This window comes from Carcharhinus amblyrhynchos, chromosome 5 (genome assembly GCF_965287045.1).
Source record: "Carcharhinus amblyrhynchos chromosome 5, sCarAmb.v2.hapA, whole genome shotgun sequence".
Taxonomy (NCBI): Eukaryota; Metazoa; Chordata; class Chondrichthyes; order Carcharhiniformes; family Carcharhinidae; genus Carcharhinus; species Carcharhinus amblyrhynchos.
This window is the reverse complement of record NC_137328.1, coordinates 75199508-75219377: the sequence shown is the minus strand read 5'-3', so window position 1 is coordinate 75219377 and position 19870 is coordinate 75199508. Positions and strand designations below refer to the sequence as shown.

The 19870-nt window shown below is 40.7% G+C and overlaps 1 protein-coding gene across 1 annotated transcript in view; it reads left to right on the top strand.

The window, feature by feature from the left end:
- wdr36 (WD repeat domain 36) overlaps positions 1-19870 on the top strand; it is a 99916-nt gene that overhangs the window by 54115 nt on the left and 25931 nt on the right. Inside the window, exons 13-14 of the mRNA XM_080189029.1 lie at positions 5001-5115; positions 12463-12628. Of these exons, the coding sequence (XP_080045155.1) occupies positions 5001-5115; positions 12463-12628 (281 nt within the window). The remainder of the gene's footprint in view (positions 1-5000; positions 5116-12462; positions 12629-19870) is intronic.

Genomic DNA, 19870 nt, shown 5'->3' with positions numbered 1-19870 from the left:
ATTTGATGCTAAAAGTGATCTTGTGCTTAAAAATATGGAGACCACTGTTCTGGATGGTAGCAGTCATGCAATTGCAGATGGTACGGATTGCTATCACTGTCAGTGATGATGGGAATGAATGTTTGTGGGTGAGGTGCCAAGCAGCACATCTATACATGTTTCTAACATTGCTTATTTTTGGGTTGGATTTGCATAATTTTTATTTAATCATTTGTTTATATTGTAGTTAAATTTTATAAAAAGTATTTGAAGAAGCTAATGGTTTGAACATTTTCATGAATGAGAAGCATGTAATTTCAAAATGTATAAAAATTTTAAATGTTAAGAGTCAGCCTTGGCTCCAGTAGCACACTCACCTCCTGAATCAGAAAGTTGAGGATTCAAGCCATACCTCAGGACAAGTCATATAAATTCAGCTGACATTTCTGTTCACCAGGAGAGTTGCACTGTTGGGAATGTCATCTTTTTAATGAAATAAGAACATAAGAACATAAGAAATAGGAGCAGGCCATCTAGCCCTTCGAGCCTGCCCCGCCATTCAATAAGATCATGGCTGATCTGTCGTGGCTCAGTTCCACTTTCCCGCCCTCTCCCCATAACCCTTAATCCCCTCTCTTATCAAAAACCCATCAACCCGCGTCTTAAAAATATTTAGCGAGGCAGCCTCCACCACTTCAACGGGCAGAGAATTCCAGAGATTCACCACCCTTTGAGTGAAGAAGTTCCTCCTCAACTCCGTTCTAAACCGCCCCCCCTTTATCCTGAGGCTGTGCCCCCTAGTCCTACTGTCTTTTTTGAGCGGGAAGAGTCTCTCCACCTCTATCCTATCCATCCCATTCATCATCTTATACGTCTCAATGAGATCTCCCCTCATTCTTCTAAACTCTAACGAGTACAAGCCTAGTTTATTCAGCCTCTCCTCATAGCTCAACCCCCTCAACTCCGGTATCAGCCTAGTAAACCTCCTCTGCACTCCCATTTGTTAAAATTTGTTGAAATGTTAAACCGAAGTACTGTATGGTCTTTCAGGTGGATGTAAAATATTCTGTGATGGTATTTGAAGAGCTGGCCAACCTTTATCTCTCAGCCACTGTCACTTAAAATATTTTAGCTGATTGCTTTTATGAAGATTGCATTCTGTATTTTCCCACATTGCACTGATTCTGTATTGAAAGCAGTTTGTCTTTGAAGTATTTTTCTCCGTTCTGGGGCCATGCTATATAAATCCAAGCCTTTTTAATTTTACTCCTCTTAGAGACATTTGCAGTTTGTTATTTATGGATTTAAAATTGAATAGTATGAAGTAAATATTAAGATGTAATAACAGTGTAATTAATATTTCCTTGGATATTGATGATGAATAGTATGTGCAAATATCTGACAATTCTTGCTCCTATTTCTCTTGTGTACAATAAATGCTTCACACAATTATATGTATGTTGCCCAATGATCTGCTCCGTACAAAGCTTACTTGTAACTGCACCTAAACTAGCAAGAATATAGATGGAGCACTGAAGTAGAAGAGTTTGGATATTTTACAATCTTAAGTAGACACTTCAATTATATCACCTTGTATCCTGTACTCTTAATGTAGGAAATAAGACAAAACATAAAGAGATGCTCTGAAATAGAAGCAAAGAGCTGAGTCTCGAGCAATTGAGTCCAACCCATTCCAACTCACTATCCATGTAGCTCTGTAAGTTTACTTCCTCAGGTTCCCATCCAATTTCATTTTGAAATCACTAATTGCCTTCCCTGTCACCACTCTTATAAGCAAAGAGTTCTAGATCATTAGCACTCACTGTATAAAAAAGCTCTCCCCCAATATAGCTTGTATTCAGCTGTGACGAAGGGTCATCCTGACCTGAACGTTGGCTTCATTCTGCACAGATGTGAGACCTGCTGAAATTTTTCAGCATCTTTTTGTTTTTCCTTCAGAATCTTGTTTCAATGAGATAATATCACATTCTTAAGTTGAGAGAATACAGGCCTGATTTATTCAGTGTCTTAAAAGACACTATTCCCATGTCGGGGTATTATCTAGTAAACCTTTGCTGAACCACGTTCAATGCAGGTATGTCCTTCCTTAAATAAGGACATAAAACTGAGCACAGTATTTCAGGTGTGTTCTTAACCCTGCAGTATATTCCAATCACCTTACAGGAAAGTTCAACACTACCTTACCTTGTTAATTACAGTGCTATACAGCATGCTAACTTTTGACATTCCTTATGTAACTGTACCCAAGCCCCTCCGAACGTCAACATTTGGAAGTTTCATGCTTTTTAATAAAACATTCTGCTTTTTTTATGAGTACCAAAGTGAATAACATCAGTTTTCCACACTCTACTCCATCTGCCACTTTGGCCATTCATTTACCTTGCCTTTATCTCTCTGCTGTCTCCTTGTGTCCTCTTTAGAGCTTGAATTCCTACCTGGCTTTGTATTGTCAGCGCACTTAATTACATTACTCTAACTTTTTGCCCAGGGCTCTAATATAAATTGTAAACAGCTGAGGCCTTATCTCTGATCTTTTCAGCTTTCCACTGATTACAACTATCAACTTGAAAGCATTTGTTTATCTTGACCCTTTGCTCTGTCAGTTAAACAGTCCTCTCCATGCTAATATATACTCCAACTTTTTGAGTCCTTATCTTGTGTATTAACTGTTTCTTTGGCATCTTATCAAATGCCTTTTGGAAATTCAAGTAAACTGGATCTACTGGTTCCTCTTTATCTACCCTACTAGTTACATCCTCAAAAAACTATTTTATATTTGTCAGACTTGATTTCCTCTTTGCTAAACCTTGTTGACTTTGTCTGATTATACTATGATTTTCTAAGTGCTTTGTTAAGACTTTCTTAGTAATAGATTCTAGTATTTTCCCTATAATTGATGTCAGGCTGACTGGCTTGGAGTTCCCTGTTTTCTCTCTCTGTTCTTGAATAGCAATGTTATAATTGCTAACTTCCAACCCACTGGGGCTATACTAGAATCTAGGCAATTTTGGAAAATCAGAAATAATGCGTTCACCATCTCTGTAGCTATTCCTTTTAGAACATCAGAATGTAGAATTCTAAACCCCACTCCAACTTAATTTATGGCCAATGAGGGGAAAACAACCTAAGTACTGAGCAGCTGATGCAAGTTTTGGAGCTCCCAGTCATGGCTGCAGAGAATAGTGTGTATCTACCCACCTCTGACAATACTGGACCTTTTATAACTGCCATGTTACTTTTTGTTTTTGCTATTTGAATGGCATCTTGAACCATGGTGCTTTGTGTAGATTTGCCCATCGACCCTGCAGTCCTTGTTTTCATCCATAAAAGTAACTGGTGCTCCATCCATACCTGTTGGTCAAAGGCTGGGGCTCCTCCATTACTATATGCTTGATCCCCATACCTGCCAGAATCTCAATCATATCCTCCTGTCTCTGACTAAAAGCCCTCTTTAACCTAAGGGATAGGACTGCTTCCAGGAACAAAGCGTCCAGGTAACATTCCTTCCCGATGCCCCGTAGTGTTTTGCAACTTGGACTCAAACTCAACAACTCTGCATCAGAGTTCATTATGCCTTAGCCACTTACCGTGGATGTGGTCATCCAGGAGTACAATGTTGCAGTCACTGCACACCCCAAATCCAGTCATGTCTGTCTAACTACTTACTTAATTTGCCAATTAGTCACTAATTTTAGGTAGCTAAAGTAATAGCAAGTTGTGCTCTTTGAGCTGTGCAACAAAGGAAGAACACTTAGCGACTTCTGAAAGTCATCATTTTTTAAATGCCATGCTGTATGACCATGGTCTTCCAAGATTACTTCGTGTTTGAGTTATGGTTTAAGTCAGCCTTTAACGTAGTCTAGTTGCTTTCATAGCTACAAGAATAACACTTCCAAATAACTCCTTTTGTTGCCTTTTGATATTATTTAACAGTTCTCATATACTTCAATCTCATTTGGTACTACTTGTAAGTTTTTTTCTTCTGTCCTTATGATCTATAAATATCACATTTTGGTGCTGTTGATTTTCTTCCTACCAAAATGTGCATTCGCGCTTATCTGTGTTAAACTTAATTTGCCAATTCTGCAAGTTGTGTCCTGAAATTTGTTGTAGTCCTCCACAAAAATAACTATACCCCCACTCCTCTACAAATTTAGAATTTGTGATTTTGATTCTAGAGCTCGAATGTAAATAACGAACAGCAGGTTCCCAGCACTGATCCTTGTCGAATATTACTTTCCACCTTCTGGCACTTCGAACGTCTACCCTTTGTTCCTATTCTGCTTTCTATCTTGAAGCCAGCCCATTCTGTCATTTGTCCCCTGACTTTGTGACCTTATTTGTTAGTCTATTATGGGACACATTATCAAAGGCCTTTTGATAATCTGGGTAAATTGCATCTACTTCATTACCATTGTCTACTTTCTCTGTTACTTCAAAAAATTGAAGCAAGATTTTCCTTTTCAAAGTCTTTGCTGACTATTCAGCATTATTTTTCTAATTTTTAGATTTTCTTCTATTCTCTCTGATACGGATTCCATGAATTTTCTTGCCACTGATGGTATTGTAACCAGTCTGCAATTCCCTGGACATGTTCTTTATCCCTTAAGTGTAGGAGTTACATGAGCTATCCACCAGTCCTCTGTCACCACATCTTTAACTTTTTTTTTGCCGGAAAAGTGCTAGGAAAAACCAACATTGGAAAAATAAAAGCATGAAGGAAAGCTACTGGGATAATGTGGGGAAGAAAATTAAAGATTTAGGAATTCACAAGAAAGATCAAATGCAGAAATAATTAAATTGAAAGGAGAATAGAAAGGGATGACGATAACAAAGCCTCCACTCTGCATGCTTAACCTCTAGACCCAGGAAAGGAATGTTGAAAGTTTTTAAATCCTGCATTACTTCATTAGCTGTTTGTGTTGTTTATTTTGCTGCTAAGTTGATGCACCTAAAAAAATATATCAAACACTTAAGAAATAATTTTGTTGCCTTCTTAGGCTGTGGATATAACATCTTGTGGAAATTTTGCTATTGTTGGCCTTTCTTCAGGCCATGTGGACATGTATAACCTGCAATCGGGCATCCACAGAGGGCAGTATGGCAAAGACAAAGGTAAGTAAAAGCTCATGATAATATTTGAAATCATTTGCTTGCTTTAATAGTCTTGTGCAGGTAGTTGGATGCAGAAACTGAGGAGAATTATTATGCTAAGTTCCATAAAACATCTTAGTTTTTTAAGTGTGGGAGCATAAGTTCTGATGGTCATCAAAATTGTGGCCTACTCATTGCTGTGACAGCATCATGCAAAATATTTGCCAGCAATTAATTATCTTTGATGCAAGCTGTATTAGGAATTGAATCATGTGTGAAAAAACTTCTAGAAAGCACTATCCATATTAAAAGACCTATTTTCTCTATTCTAGCTTTGTAATCTATTTGTGATTATAGTATAATTTTAGAAATGCCAGTAATCTATTTATGGTAGTATAATTTTAAAACTGAAGTAAAGGATGCAGTTTGAATTGTGTGTAGTCAGAGTATGATTTGGGAATCTCAATAATAAAAACAGAAAGTGTTGGATAAACTCAGCAGGTATGGTAGCACTTGTGGAGTTCTGTGGAAGGATCATTTGGACTTGAAATATGAACTATGTTTCTTTCTCCACGGATGTTGCCAGACCAGTAGGTTTGTCCAGCAATTTCTGTTTTTATTTCATATTCCCAGCATCTGTAGTATTTTGCTTTTATATGATTTTGTAATTCTCAGTTGTAAAACTTGTTTGTAGACTGTAAGCCTGAGACATTTTTAACATAAATAAAAGGTGAACTAAACAGTGTTCTCCTTTCCATTTAAAGTAGAATTTTTTTTTCTAAAAATTCAGTGTTTCTTTGTAACGTGCAATATATTAGTTTTATTTGGAGCGGACAGATTCATTTCTCCCAATTTCCTCCCTCCTTTCCTGAAGATTCTGATCCTCCTCCAGTTCCACAGGGGATGGTAGTCCTCCTAAATCTTGTTCAAATTTTAATTTGTTGATCTTAAATGCTGAGGGCGAATAGGCAGTTTGACTGCAGAGGATGACACAGGAAATCATGATTCTGTTCTTCCAAAGAGTAATCATTGATAAATAATTTTAAATAAGAAAAAAGTTTAAAGCCAATCTTAGCATCCTATTACTGCCTTGGTAGAGATCAGCTAAACCACATAGGCTCAGAATCGAACTGGAATTAATTTGTATAATTTAACACCACGCTGCATTTACATATTATTCATGACTTTGTAGTTATTGTCAGATACTTGAGGGCCACTCTTCCCAGAATTGTTGAGTCTCTGCCTGTTCTTTTACATGTTGGGTAAGATCTGAAAATTGTGTGGAGAATGTCAGATTGGAAACCAAATTATTTGAATTACTTGTCTCATGTAGTTAGTAAATGTTTTTTTTGAATTTATTTAGATGTGTGCTCATTTCATTGATGGCTCATTAATTGTTTTAATCTAGTTATGACTATCCTTAGTACTCAGTTGCATAGTAATATGGTTTGCAGTGCAGAACTGAAACCTTTTGATTTTGATGTATTTTCATTTCTCTTTAAATATTTGCTTTCAACATCTAAGTATTTTTGGAAGAAGACAAATCTGGATTCATGCATGAATCATACTCACTTGGACACTGGAACTAGACTCCAACAAACAATCTTTGTAACAATCACAGCTTAAAAATGTTCAAAAGAAATTTTAACTATAGATTCTAAATGCTGGGATTTGGAAGAAAATTGTGAAGATATGGAAGGTTAAATAACGAGTTTGTACTGGAGGTTCCTCTGGAAGATCTAAAGCTATACAGATTCTGGGAGGATTTTCTCAGCCACAGGAAGTAGGCGATTCATGAGAAATGCATGTTGGAATTGGTTATGGACACGAGTGAAATCCCTTTATACTTTCCACAGCCTGATTTGTCTCCCTTTTAATTCATTTATGGGATGTGAATATTGCTGCCTAGCCCAGCATTTATTGCCTATCCCAAATTGTCCTCGAGAAAGTGGTGGTGAGTTGCCTTCTTGAACCGCTGCAGTTCCTGAGGTGTATGGGCACAGTACTGTTAGGGAGGGAGTTCCAAGATTTTGATCATGTAACAGTGGAGGAATGGTGATATATTTCCAAGTCAGAATGGTAATTGACTTGAAGGGGGCTTCCAGGTGGCAATGTTCCCAGGTATCGGCTGCTCCTGATTCTAGACGGTGTTGGTGTGGATTTGGAAGGTGCTGCATGAGGAACTTTGGTGAGTTCCTGCAGTGCATCTTGTAGATGGTACACATGGTTGCCACTGTGCCCTGGTGGTGGAGGGAATGAATGTTTGTGGATGAGGTGCCAGTCAGGTGGGTTGCTTTGCCCCAGATGGTGTCAAGTTTCTTGAGTTGTTGGAGCTGCACTGAACCTGGCAAATGGAGAGTATTCCACTACGCTCCTGAGTTATGTCTTGTGGAGATGAATGACTCGTTGCAGGATTTCTAACCTTTAATCTGTTCTGGTAGCCACAGTGTTGATGTGGAGATGCCGGCATTGGATTGGGGTAAACACAGTAAGAAGTCCAACCGATTTATTTGATAGTAAACTCGCCACAGTGTGCTAGTCCAGTTCAGCTTCTGATTTATGGTAACTCTCAGGATGTTGGTAAGTGGGGGATTCAGTGATGGTAATGCCATTGAATATCATGAGGCGATTGCTAGATCCTGTCCTGTTGGTCTTGTCCTGTCGTTGTCTGGCACTTGTATGATGCAAATTGTACTTGCCACTTATCAGCCCAGGTCTGGATAATGTCCACGTCTTGCTGCATTTGGATATGGACTTGAAGGCAATTGCAATTGTTGAATTCTTAAGCTTGGACAGGGAGTGAAGGAAGTTCTTTTTTTCTCCCAAATCTGTAGGCTGAGTGCATGAAGATTGGATGTGAGCAAAGCCTACCAGCTTTGAAGACCTCAACTGGAATACCATTGGGGCCACAGGTTTTTTGTTTTTCATCTGTTCGATTGCTTATTGCAGCTGTCAATGATTCATGCATGGATTCTTACACAGGTACTGGGAAATAGCGGAGAGACTATCAGCTGCCATTGCAAATTTGTGGTTGAGGAGTTGAAAATGTTTTTTCCAACATAGATGAATGGCATTGTCATCCTTATGAAGAGTGGCACTATATTGTGAATGAAGGGGATTTTATCCATTTGACCTAGATCCTGGTGGTTTTAAAAAAAAACTTCTTGTCATGCTGGTCAGCACATTGTTGCATCTCTGGAGCTGTCTCTTCCCACACTTAGCCTTTATCTTCTGGATTTGTCTTTGGCTGTCAACGTTAACTGTTGGAATGTTATCATCTTGACTTGTGATCTTGGGTTGTTCTGCCAGGCAATGAAGGTGACTAGTTTTTGTTTGTCACGGTCATATTTCAGCATCAAATTATCTTTGTTGCCACAAAAATCCAAGAAAATGTTTGAGAACCACACCAGGTGCGGTGCATTCAGTGATCTGACCAAAGCGTTTGACTCTAAATCGCAAAACTTTATGAATTATGCTGCAGAAATGTGAATGTTCAAGGAACCATCACAATCCCGCAACTGTATTGAGTGGGAGATCTGAAATAGTCCCATGAAAGTTTGGACTGGCTTCAGGGAAGGCTGTATGATGGCCCCCCCCCCCCCCGCCTACTATTTACAATCCATCTGACAGTGGCTATTCACCTCACCAGCTGATGTGATGAATTACCTTCTGGTGCGGGTAGATGGAAATTTCTTAACTTCAGTTACACCTGTGCCAAACCTTAAGTGACCGTAGATGTACACCATCTACAATGTGTGTGGATGACTGCAGTCCTTGTCGTCTACTCTGTACTAGATTTGCAAGCCATTCTCAATCTCTTCAATTTTGCACACAAAAGATGTTGTCTGTCTTTGAATGTTGCTAAAACAAAACTCGAATATCAATCTACACCTGTTCAGCCAAATATTCTACCCCCTGTACATTGAAGGAATATGTTGAGCACTTCTCGTATCTTGGCAGCCATCATCAATGAGGACATCTAATACAGGATTAGCTGCGCCAGCTCAGCCGCCTTTAAACTACAGCAGAGAATGTTTGGCAACAAAGACCACTGTGGTACCTGGACTGTGCACTGGTGGCACATAAGAGCACTAGAGAAATTCCATCAGCGGTGTCTCTGCTGCATCTCCAGATTCAACAGGAGGGACGTCGAACAAATGCAAGTATCATCCTTCAAGACTGATCCACAAACATTCAGGCAAAACACCTACAAAATCAACCATGATGACTGGACTGGATGTGACCGAATGACCGAAAAGCGTCTCCCCTGCCAGTTGTCGTTTTCTTAATTCTCAAATGACCAATGTTCTGGGGAGGACAAAAGAAATGCTAAAAAGGCACTTCCTTGCTCCTTGAAGCATGGCACAATAGACATTAATGACTGGGAGGAGCTTGCTATCATTCATTCAAAACGGCGACTATTTGTCCATCAGCAGCATCATGCTTAGAGTCCAAATGCCTTAACGATGAGGCCAAGAGGCAGCAGGGACAGAAGGAAAAGGAAGTAGATCCTGCATTTTGGTCCCCAGTACCTCGTGTGACATCCTGCCCCACGTGCCCAAAGATCTAGGGATCACGAATCAGCCTGTTAAGGCGCACAAAGTCCCATGGCGGAAAGACATGACCGTGTAGATACCATCCTAGAATTGAGGGACAGCCCACTATGATGTCATGGAAAGTCGTATATTGTTGGCAATTAGAATTATTTTGCCTAGTTCATGCCGTCTAACCTGTATACTGATGATCTAAGTTTGTGGAAATAGCTGTTACCAATTTATAGATAGATGAAAGCATGCAGAGGAACCAGGGAAATTCTATTTAATTTCTTGATAATGGATATGGAAGGTGGACATGAGCCCCTACCAAGTTAGTTATATGTTCTTATTCCAGACTTAAATCATATCAAATTTTTTTTTAGACTTGGGAAGTAAGGAATCCACTTCTGTTGGTTTGACTCTTTGTATCCTGAAACAGAATGATTCATCTAAATCTTCTGGTCACAATTATCTGAATTCTGTCATCTCCTTGGATGATATCATCCAAAATCATTAATCATATTTGCTCCTGGGTAATTTATGTCCTTTTTTTTCATAAGAACATAAGAAATAGGAGCAAGAGTAGGCCATCTGGCCCTTCGAGCCTGCCCCGCCATTCAATAAGATCATGGCTGATCTGTTGCGGCTCAGTTCCACATTCCCGCCCTCTCCCCATAACCTGTCTTATCAAAAACCCATCAACCCGCTTCTTAGAAATATTTAGTGAGGTAGCCTCCACCACTTCAACGGGCAGAGAATTCCAGAGATTCACCACCCTTTGAGTGAAGAAGTTCTTCCTCAACTCCGTTCTAAACCGCCCCCCCTTTATTTTGAGGTTGTGCCCCCTAGTCCTACTGTCCTTTCTGAGCGGGAAGAGTCTCTCCACCTCTATCCTATCCATCCCATTCATCATCTTATACGTCTCAACGAGATCTCCCCTCATTCTTCTAAACTCTAACGAGTACAAGCCTAGTTTATTCAGCCTCTCCTCATAGCTCAACCCCCTCAACTCCGGCATCAGCCTAGTAAACCTCCTCTGCACTCCCTCCAAGGCCAAAATATCCTTGCGTAAGTATGGCGCCCAAAACTGCACACAGTACTCCAGCTGCGGCCTCACCAATGCCCTATATAGCCTCAGCAAGACCTCCCTACTTTTATATTCAATCCCCCTCGCTATGAAGGCCAGCATCCCATTTGCCTTCCTGACCACCTGCTGCACCTGCAAGCTGGGTTTTTGCGACTCATGCACAAGGACCCCGAGGTCCCTCTGCACTGTCGCCTGCTGCAGTTTTTCTCCACATAAGTAATAATCCTTCCTACCATTATTCCTACCAAAGTGGACCACCTCGCACTTGCCAACATTAAATTCCATTTGCCAGTTCCTGGCCCATTCGCCCAGCCTATCTAGATCCTTCTTCAGACTCTCCACACCCTCCGCTTTGCCTTTCCACCAATCTTGGTGTCATCAGCAAATTTCGACACCATACACTCGGTTCCCTCCTCCAGATCATCTATATAAATAGTAAATAGCTGAGGCCCCAGCACCGACCCCTGAGGCACTCCACTAGTCACCATCCGCCAATCTGAATAGCACCCATTGACCCCCACTCTCTGCCTCCTATTTGACAATCAGTCCTCTATCCACACTAACACCCTACCCCCAACTCCATGTCCCCTGACCTTCTGCAATAACCTCTTGTGAGGTACCTTGTCAAACGCCTTCTGAAAATCAAGAAAGACCACATCCACCGGCTCTCCTCTATCCACCGCCCTAGACACATCCTCATAGAACTCAAGTAAATTTGTCAGACACAACTTCCCCTTAACGAAACCGTGCTGCGTCTGCTCTATCAAGCAATTCCCCTCAAGATGCCTCGCTATTTCCTCCTTGATGACGGATTCTAACATTATACCTACAACAGACGTTAAACTAACCGGCCTATAATTCCCTGCCTTTTGCCTGCCACCCTTAAACAACGGCGTAACATTAGCCGTTTTCCAATCTTCCAGCACTTCCCCGGAATCCAGCGACGTCTGGAAAATAACCACCAAGGCATCCACTATCACCTCCGCCATTTCTTTCAGAACCCTTGGATGCATTCCATCCGGTCCTGGGGACTTGTCCAATGGAAATTTTGTTCCATGAAGACTGATATTGCTCTTGTTCAAGTGAATACTTTTCATGTGTGAACCCAGATTGGTGGATTCAATTTTTCAGCATCATCATAAAACCTGATCTTTCCCCTACGTAGATTCTTATGTGTGCATTTCCAGCAAGATGATATTGGATATAAAACGAAGTATGACTCCTGTTTTTTTTCCCTGTTCCTTTATCTCCTCTTTAGTGCTAGAAAAAAACAAGCTAATTGTAGGCTAGGGGGTGAAACCAAGGAGTCCTTTGATGTGTCTTAACACAACACATGGAACATTGATTTATTGAACTATTGTGACAGTCTTTGGTGAAATTAAAGTTGCACTTGCACCTTATCTGAAAGTGCTTTGGTAAATTACTTGGAAATGTAGTGACTTGTTGTATTGGCAAACAGTAGTTATTGTGTGCCCATCTGCCTGCACCCCCTTTTCCCCTACACATTGTGATAATTGTTGTTTCTAATGGTGTTGACTGAGCAAGAAACTTTGCAAAGAACATTCAGAGAAGTAGAACTGGTGAATAAGGCCATGGTTTACATTTTCATCTGGAGGATGGTACATTCAGCAATACTGCAGTCCCTCATTTGCTAGATTTAGGCATGGGAAATTATTTCAGTATAAATAATTGAAAACATGGCTCTGGTCAATATACTAATTATGACTATTTACTTACTTTCCTAAGCTCATGAAGGTCACATCCGAGGGGTTGCTGTTGATGGGCTGAATCAGCTCACAATTACTGCTGGTGGAGATAAATTGATCAAGTTTTGGAAGTTTAAATCAAAGGAATTGATGTATACCACAACATTAGATGCACCACCAGCTAGCATTTTGCTGCATAGAGACAGGTGGGAAATGTGAAATAGTCTTTTTAAATTGAAATTTTGCATTTTTACTGTGTGGAATGGTTTTATACATAGATTCATGGAGTCATAGAGATTTACAGCATGGAAACAGGCTCTTGGGCCCAACTTGTCCATGCCACCCTTTTTTTAAACCCCTAAGCTAATTTCAATTGCCTGCATTTGGCTCATATCTCTCTATACCCATCTTACCCATGTAACTATCTAAATGCTTTTTAAAAGACAACACTGTACCCGCCTCTACTACTACCTCTGGCAGCTTGTTCTAGACACTCACCACCCTGTGTGAAAAAATTGTCCCTCTGGACACTTTTGTATCTCTCCCTTTTCACTTTAAACCTATGTCCTCTAGTTTTTGACTCCCCTGCTTTTGGGAAAAGATAATAAGAACATAAGAACATAAGAAATAGGAGCAGAAGTAGGCCATCTGGCCCTTCGAGCCTGCCCCGCCATTCAATAAGATCATGGCTGATCTGTCGTGGCTCAGTTCCACTTTCCCGCCCTCTCCCCATAACCCTTAATCCCTTCTCTTATCAAAAACCCATCAACCCGCTTCTTAAAAATATTTAGCGAGGCAGCCTCCACCACTTCAACGGGCAGAGAATTCCAGAGATTCACCACCCTTTGAGTGAAGAAGTTCCTCCTCAACTCCGTTCTGAACCGCCCCCCCTTTATCTTGAGGCTGTGCCCCCTAGTCCTACTGTCTTTTTTGAGCGGGAAGAGTCTTTCCACCTCTATCCTATCCATCCCATTCATCATCTTATACGTCTCAATGAGATCTCCCCTCATTCTTCTAAACTCTAACGAGTACAAGCCTAGTTTATTCAGCCTCTCCTCATAGCTCAACCCCCTCAACTCCGGTATCAGCCTAGTAAACCTAGCCTAGTAATGACTATCTTGCTGATCTGTGCCTCTCATCTTGACATGCTTGTTCAAGTGCTTTTATGAGCAGAAATGACATGAAATTGAAAAGTCACATTTAGCACAGACTTTAATGATTTTATGATTGTTGTCGATATAAAATCATGCTACAAAAGTGAAGGATAAAACTATACTTTTAATTGGGTTCTATTGGGAATGTCCAATCATATACTTGCTTACAAAGTGTGCATGTATTACCAAATGACAGTTATGAAATCCACGCATCCTGAACAGTTGCTACTATTGCTCCTGACAGCTTTGTAGAATCACCAGTTTGCCTGGAAATTCCTGAATTACCATAGCAATGGTATTATAGATGCTAACAGACAAGCATGTGCATTGAGGATCTGCACAGCATCTCCTAAAATAAGAACATAAGAACATAAGAAATAGGAGCAGGAGTAGGCCATCTAGCCCTTCGAGCCTGCCCCGCCATTCAATAAGATCATGGCTGATCTGTTGTGGCTCAGTTCCACTTTCCCGCCCTCTCCCCATAACCCTTAATCCCCTCTCTTATCAAGAACCCATCAAGCCGCTTCTTAAAAATATTTAGCGAGGCAGCCTCCACCACTTCAACGGGCAGAGAATTCCAGAGATTCACCACCCTTTGAGTGAAGAAGTTCCTCCTCAACTCTGTTCTAAACCGCCTCCCCTTTATCTTGAGGCTGTACCCCCTAGTCCTACTGTCTTTTTTGAGCGGGAAGAGTCTCTCCACCTCTATCCTATCCATCCCATTCATCATCTTATACGTCTCAATGAGATCTCCCCTCATTCTTCTAAACTCTAACGAGTACAAGCCTAGTTTATTCAGCCTCTCCTCATAGCTCAATCCCCTCAACTCCGGTATCAGCCTAGTAAACCTCCTCTGCACTCCCTCCAGGGCCAAAATATCCTTGCGCAGGTGCGGCGCCCAAAACTGCACACAGTACTCCAGCTGCGGCCTCACCAATGCCCTATACAGCTGCAGCAAGACCTCCCTACTTTCATATTCAATCCCCCTCGCTATGAAGGCCAGCATCCCATTCGCCTTCCTGACCACCTGCTGCACCTGCAAGCTGGGTTTTTGCGACTCATGCACAAGGACCCCGAGGTCCCTCTGCACCGTTGCCTGCTGCAGTTTTTCGCCACGTAAGTAATAGTCCTTCCTACCATTCTTCCTACCAAAGTGGACCACCTCACACTTGCCAACATTAAATTCCATTTGCCATTTTCTGGCCCATTCGCCCAGCCTATCTAGATCCTTCTGCAGACTCTCCACGCCCTCTGCACAATTTGCCTTTCCCCCAATCTTGGTGTCATCAGCAAATTTCGACACCCTGCACTCGGTTCCCTCCTCCAGATCATCTATATAAATGGTAAATAGCTGAGGCCCCAGCACCGACCCCTGGGGCACCCCACTAGTCACCAACCGCCAATCCGAATAGCACCCATTGACCCCCACTCTCTGCCTCCTATTTGACAACCAATCCTCTATCCACGCTAACACCCTACCCCCAACTCCATGTCCCCTGACCTTCTGCAATAACCTCTTGTGAGGTATCTTGTCAAACGCCTTCTGAAAATCCAGAAAGACCACATCCACCGGCTCTCCTCTATCCACTGCCCTAGACACATCCTCATAGAACTCCAGTAAATTTGTCAGACACGACTTCCCTTTAATGAAACCGTGTTGCGTCCGCCCTATCAAGCAATTCCCTTCAAGATGCCTCGCAATTTCCTCCTTAATGACGGATTCTAACATTTTACCTACCACAGACGTTAAACTAACCGGCCTATAATTCCCCGCCTTTTGCCTGGCACCCTTCTTAAACAACGGCGTAACATTAGCCGTTTTCCAATCTTCCGGCACTTCCCCGGAATCCAGCGACGTCTGGAAAATAACCACCAAGGCATCCACTATAACCTCCGCCATTTCTTTCAGAACCCTCGGATGCATTCCATCCGGTCCTGGGGACTTGTCCACAATCAGCCCCTCCAGTCTGTCGAGCACCACCTCTCTAGTAACAGTAATGTCATTAAGACCCTCCATTCCTACCACCTTTCCATCTCTAACACCCGGCAAATTATTCACGTCCTCCTCCGTGAAGACAGAAACAAAAAAGTTATTCAAGACCTTAGCCATATCCCCATCCCCTACCACTAGCTCCCCTTTCTCATCCTCTAAAGGACCAACGTTCACCCTAGCCAGCCTCTTCCTTTTTATATATTTATAAAAACTCTTGCTATCCTTTTTTATGTAGAATAGTAGTGGAGTCCGTTACCATCTGAGAAGTTTTCAGCTCGTTACAAGCAGCTTGGAAAAAAATGGCAGTCACAGGCACATCTGCAAACTTTCATACAGGCTCATTTGATTTAAGGATTGTTCTAGTTCTGTAAGGTAATTCTATCATTGATCACTGGTGGCCAGAATCTGTTTCTCTACTGGCATAGCTGGTGTGGATGCCTCAGATGTAGCTTGCATTACAGAAGCAGCATCCTGCCTTAGCTTTCATCTGTGCAGGAACAGATCAAAGTCCATGATTGGCTTAAGAACTTTAAGGCCCTAATAGAAGATCCACCTTTAAGTATAAAGTTTCATTAGTGTCACAAGTAGGCTTACGTTAGCACTGCAATGAAGTTACTGTGAAATTCCCCTAGCCACCACACTCTGCTGCCTGTTCGGCTACACTGAAGGAGAATTTAGCATGGCCAATGCACCTAACCAGCTCTTTCGGACTATGGGAGGAAACCGGAGCACCACAGGAAACTCACGTTGAAACAGAAAGAACGTGCAGCCTCCGCACAGATAGTGACCCAAGCCAGGAATTGAACCTGGGTCCCTGGTGCTGTGAGGCAGCAGTGCCAACCACTGTACCACCTTCATCTCAAGAACTCATAATATTTTACAGCCGCTGTCTACATTTCATGCATAGAATATGTGGAAATAACAACACTGAAATAAACTATTCAGCTCGACAATTGTCATCGTTCCATGTGCCCATTATTAAATATGGCAATGCTCCCTACTTCAATCACTAACTCACAACTCTATGTTTAAAAAGGGAAAAAAAATTCTCCTGCTTTGTGTCCTCATCTAACCTTTGAGTATTAGAAACTACTTTGTTCTTTGTCTCATCCCCTCATAATTTTAAATGCATATCAAATCATCAAGTAGTTTCCTCTGTACTGATGAAGGAAATTCTAGTTTTTCCCATCTCTCTTGTGTAATCTGAATTCCCTCTGTTCATGCACCTTTGTGTTTAGGTTTCTTGGCCGCTGCTTTGCTGTTTTTCACCTAACCATGCTATCTTTCGTTCCTCACCTTTTCCTATTACCACCATTTCTTAGTCTAGGAGTCAGCAAGCTTAATAACAAAAAAAACACACAATATCATGCTGTTACTCAAATGCCAATACAATGCAAACAAGGCAAATACTTTTCAGGAAAGGTAGTGTGTTTTTTTTGTAAAATGCCTCCCGGGATTTGTTTTTTTGGAGTTGTTGGCGAATTTCCCATTGCCAGCCAAATTTGGGTGAATGCAAATGAATTAGTGCATTCATTTTGAAATCTCCATTTTACTCCTGAGTAATCATTTCAATCTCTCTAATTATGTCAGTTCTTTTCAAATTAAATACATACTCTAATTAGTTTTTAAAAATTGTCTGTTGATCTTAATATTCTGCACAAATACTACTAATGAATGTCATAGCCATAATTAAATTTTCTTTGTAGCAAAACAACCTCAAAATAAGGGTCACAGTCCATTTTTCAGTATATGCTTCTCTGCTTGAAAGGAACTTGTGATCAGCTACCGGGTGATACATTGATGTCATTTTGCTTGGCAAAACAGTGCAATTCTACCTTACATAATTTTTAATAGAATCTTATTGGGCGGAATTTAACAGCACAGTTGCAGGCACACGATACACTCAATGTGCTGCGAAATGAAGCGTGATAACATCAGGAGGAATTCCTGACTCTATCACATCGCATCACAATGTGTTCCAGGGTGGATGTTGCTGAATGTTGGCATGCCACCTTGCATCAATTAAAGGAGTGACTCATCCAATTAGAAAGGCAATGCACTGTTATTTTTAAGTAGTCCCTGTGTTTAACAACTGGATGGGCATGCAGCGAATTAATGATTCAGACTTTCTAAATCCAGAGAGGGATGGAAGACAAGAGTGAGCAAAGTGTGTGGCACCACCTGCCACGGTGGGATTCAAATCTGGGTCCCCAAACCATTACCATGGATCTCTGAATTATTAGTCCAGTGACAATAACACTATGCCACTGCCTCCCCATATTCAACAGTTCATCTAGATATCAGAACAATATAACAATGTGGATAAAGGTAGGCAAAGTGGGACAGGAAGAAACAGAGTGCAACAAAAATGTACATCAACAAATAAGGTCATTGTAGGGAATAGAAGTAAAAAAAAAACGAAATTAAGGATTTTTTTTATCTGCGCGAAGAATCTGCAATAAAAACTCTCAGAACAAATAGAGGTAAATGAATTATATCTAATCACCATTATAGAGACATGATTGCAAAAAATTCAAAGTTGGTAAACAAATATTCCAGTACACAATATTTTGGAAAGACAAACAATGGCAAAGGAGGAAGGGTATCCCTGAGTGTAAATGGCTGACATAAGGATTTTGGTGGGTGAGGATCTGCCTGAGAAGATCATGAAGTTGAATCTGTATGGATCGAAATTTGGAATAGCAAGAGTCAGAAAACGCTGGTGGGACTAGTTGCTAGACTCCCTAACAGTAGTTTAACCATTGGACAGAGCAATTAAACAAGAATTATTAGAGTTTGCAACAAAGGCAGTTGGAATAATCATGGGAAACTTTATTTTCCATAAAGACTGGAATAATCAAGTTAGCAGGAGCGGTCTAGAAATGAATTTACAGAACGATTTCGTGGCAGTTTCCTGGAGCAATATGTTACGGAACTGACTAAGGATCTTAGATCTAGTACTGCGCAATGAAGCAAGAGTTAGTTGGTTATGTCACGATAAAGGACTGAGAAATAATGATCATAATAATACCATTGAATTCCATGTTGCATTTAAAAGTGACATACTCTAATCAAAAACCAGAATCTTAACAAAGCCAATTACATAACAAGAAGAGAGAACAGGCCGGGTCTATTGGATAAAGCGACCTAAAGATCTAAAGGAGGTAAATGGGTAGCGAAAAACATTTAAAGAAACAAAGGGAAAAAAAGAACACGAGCAAACTGACCAGTTATACAAAAAACAAATTGTAAGAACATTTATAGCTACATAAAAATATTTTTGAGTTTGGAAAATGGAAGAATGGAAGTTGGCAAATGTTACACTGCTTTTCAAGGGGGGAGAGAACAAATGGTAACTAAAAGCCTAATTTAGTTTTCTGAAAGTTCTGGTATTTGTTATTAACGAAGTCTTAGTGCACTTTTTAAGGTGGACGTGCTGGTAAAATTCCGGCTTCTGATCAGATTATGAGAGAAGAAAGACAGAGAATGTTAGAAACAATAATCAAAAATGTTGACATTTGAAGCCTCAATGAATCATTTACAAGTTGCAGGGCAGAGATTCCACCTTTTCAAGTTCTCTTTCTAGGCTGGAGAGATTAAGTGCCATTATAGGACCAGATCTCGTGGGAAAAAAGACCCCTACTAAGCACCAGCCCTAACTTTCTGCAACGAGTTCCATTTCTTCTAAAAACGCAAATACTGCAATTTCTTAAAACTCATGGATATCGGTGATGAGCTCACCTTTGTTTGAGGCTAACAGTGATGGAGCAATTTACTGAAATGAGATCAGATGGTGAAGAGATCAGATGGGTGAAAGGGTCAATGGGACATCCAGGCCAAATCACATAGCAATTTGAGAGGATTTGTAATTTGTGGTGTAACTTCCTGGCTACAAACTTCCAGGTTCTTCTCACGCTTTTATTAGGGTGTTTGGATTAAAATTGCTGTTATGTTGTTAACAAATACCGGGCCAATGTCCTTTCATGAAAGAAAAAACCCAACTAATGATTTGAGTATCATATCTCCATGATTAATTTCAAAGTTAAGAATAGCTGTATATATCTTTTAAACATAAATTACCAGTCAGGATCGATAATTGACAAGATCAAAAAACACGATTTAGAATTTATTTCATTATCTTGCCTTGATACAAAACCTAACAACTCATGTCATATGAATGAACTAAACTCCTATATTTACTCAGGGTAATTTTAATATTGTATTTTTTTTAAGTGCACAGACAGCAGTGCTTTAGGGTAACTTAGAATTGCAGGATCACAGATCTATCATTACTGCGTTTT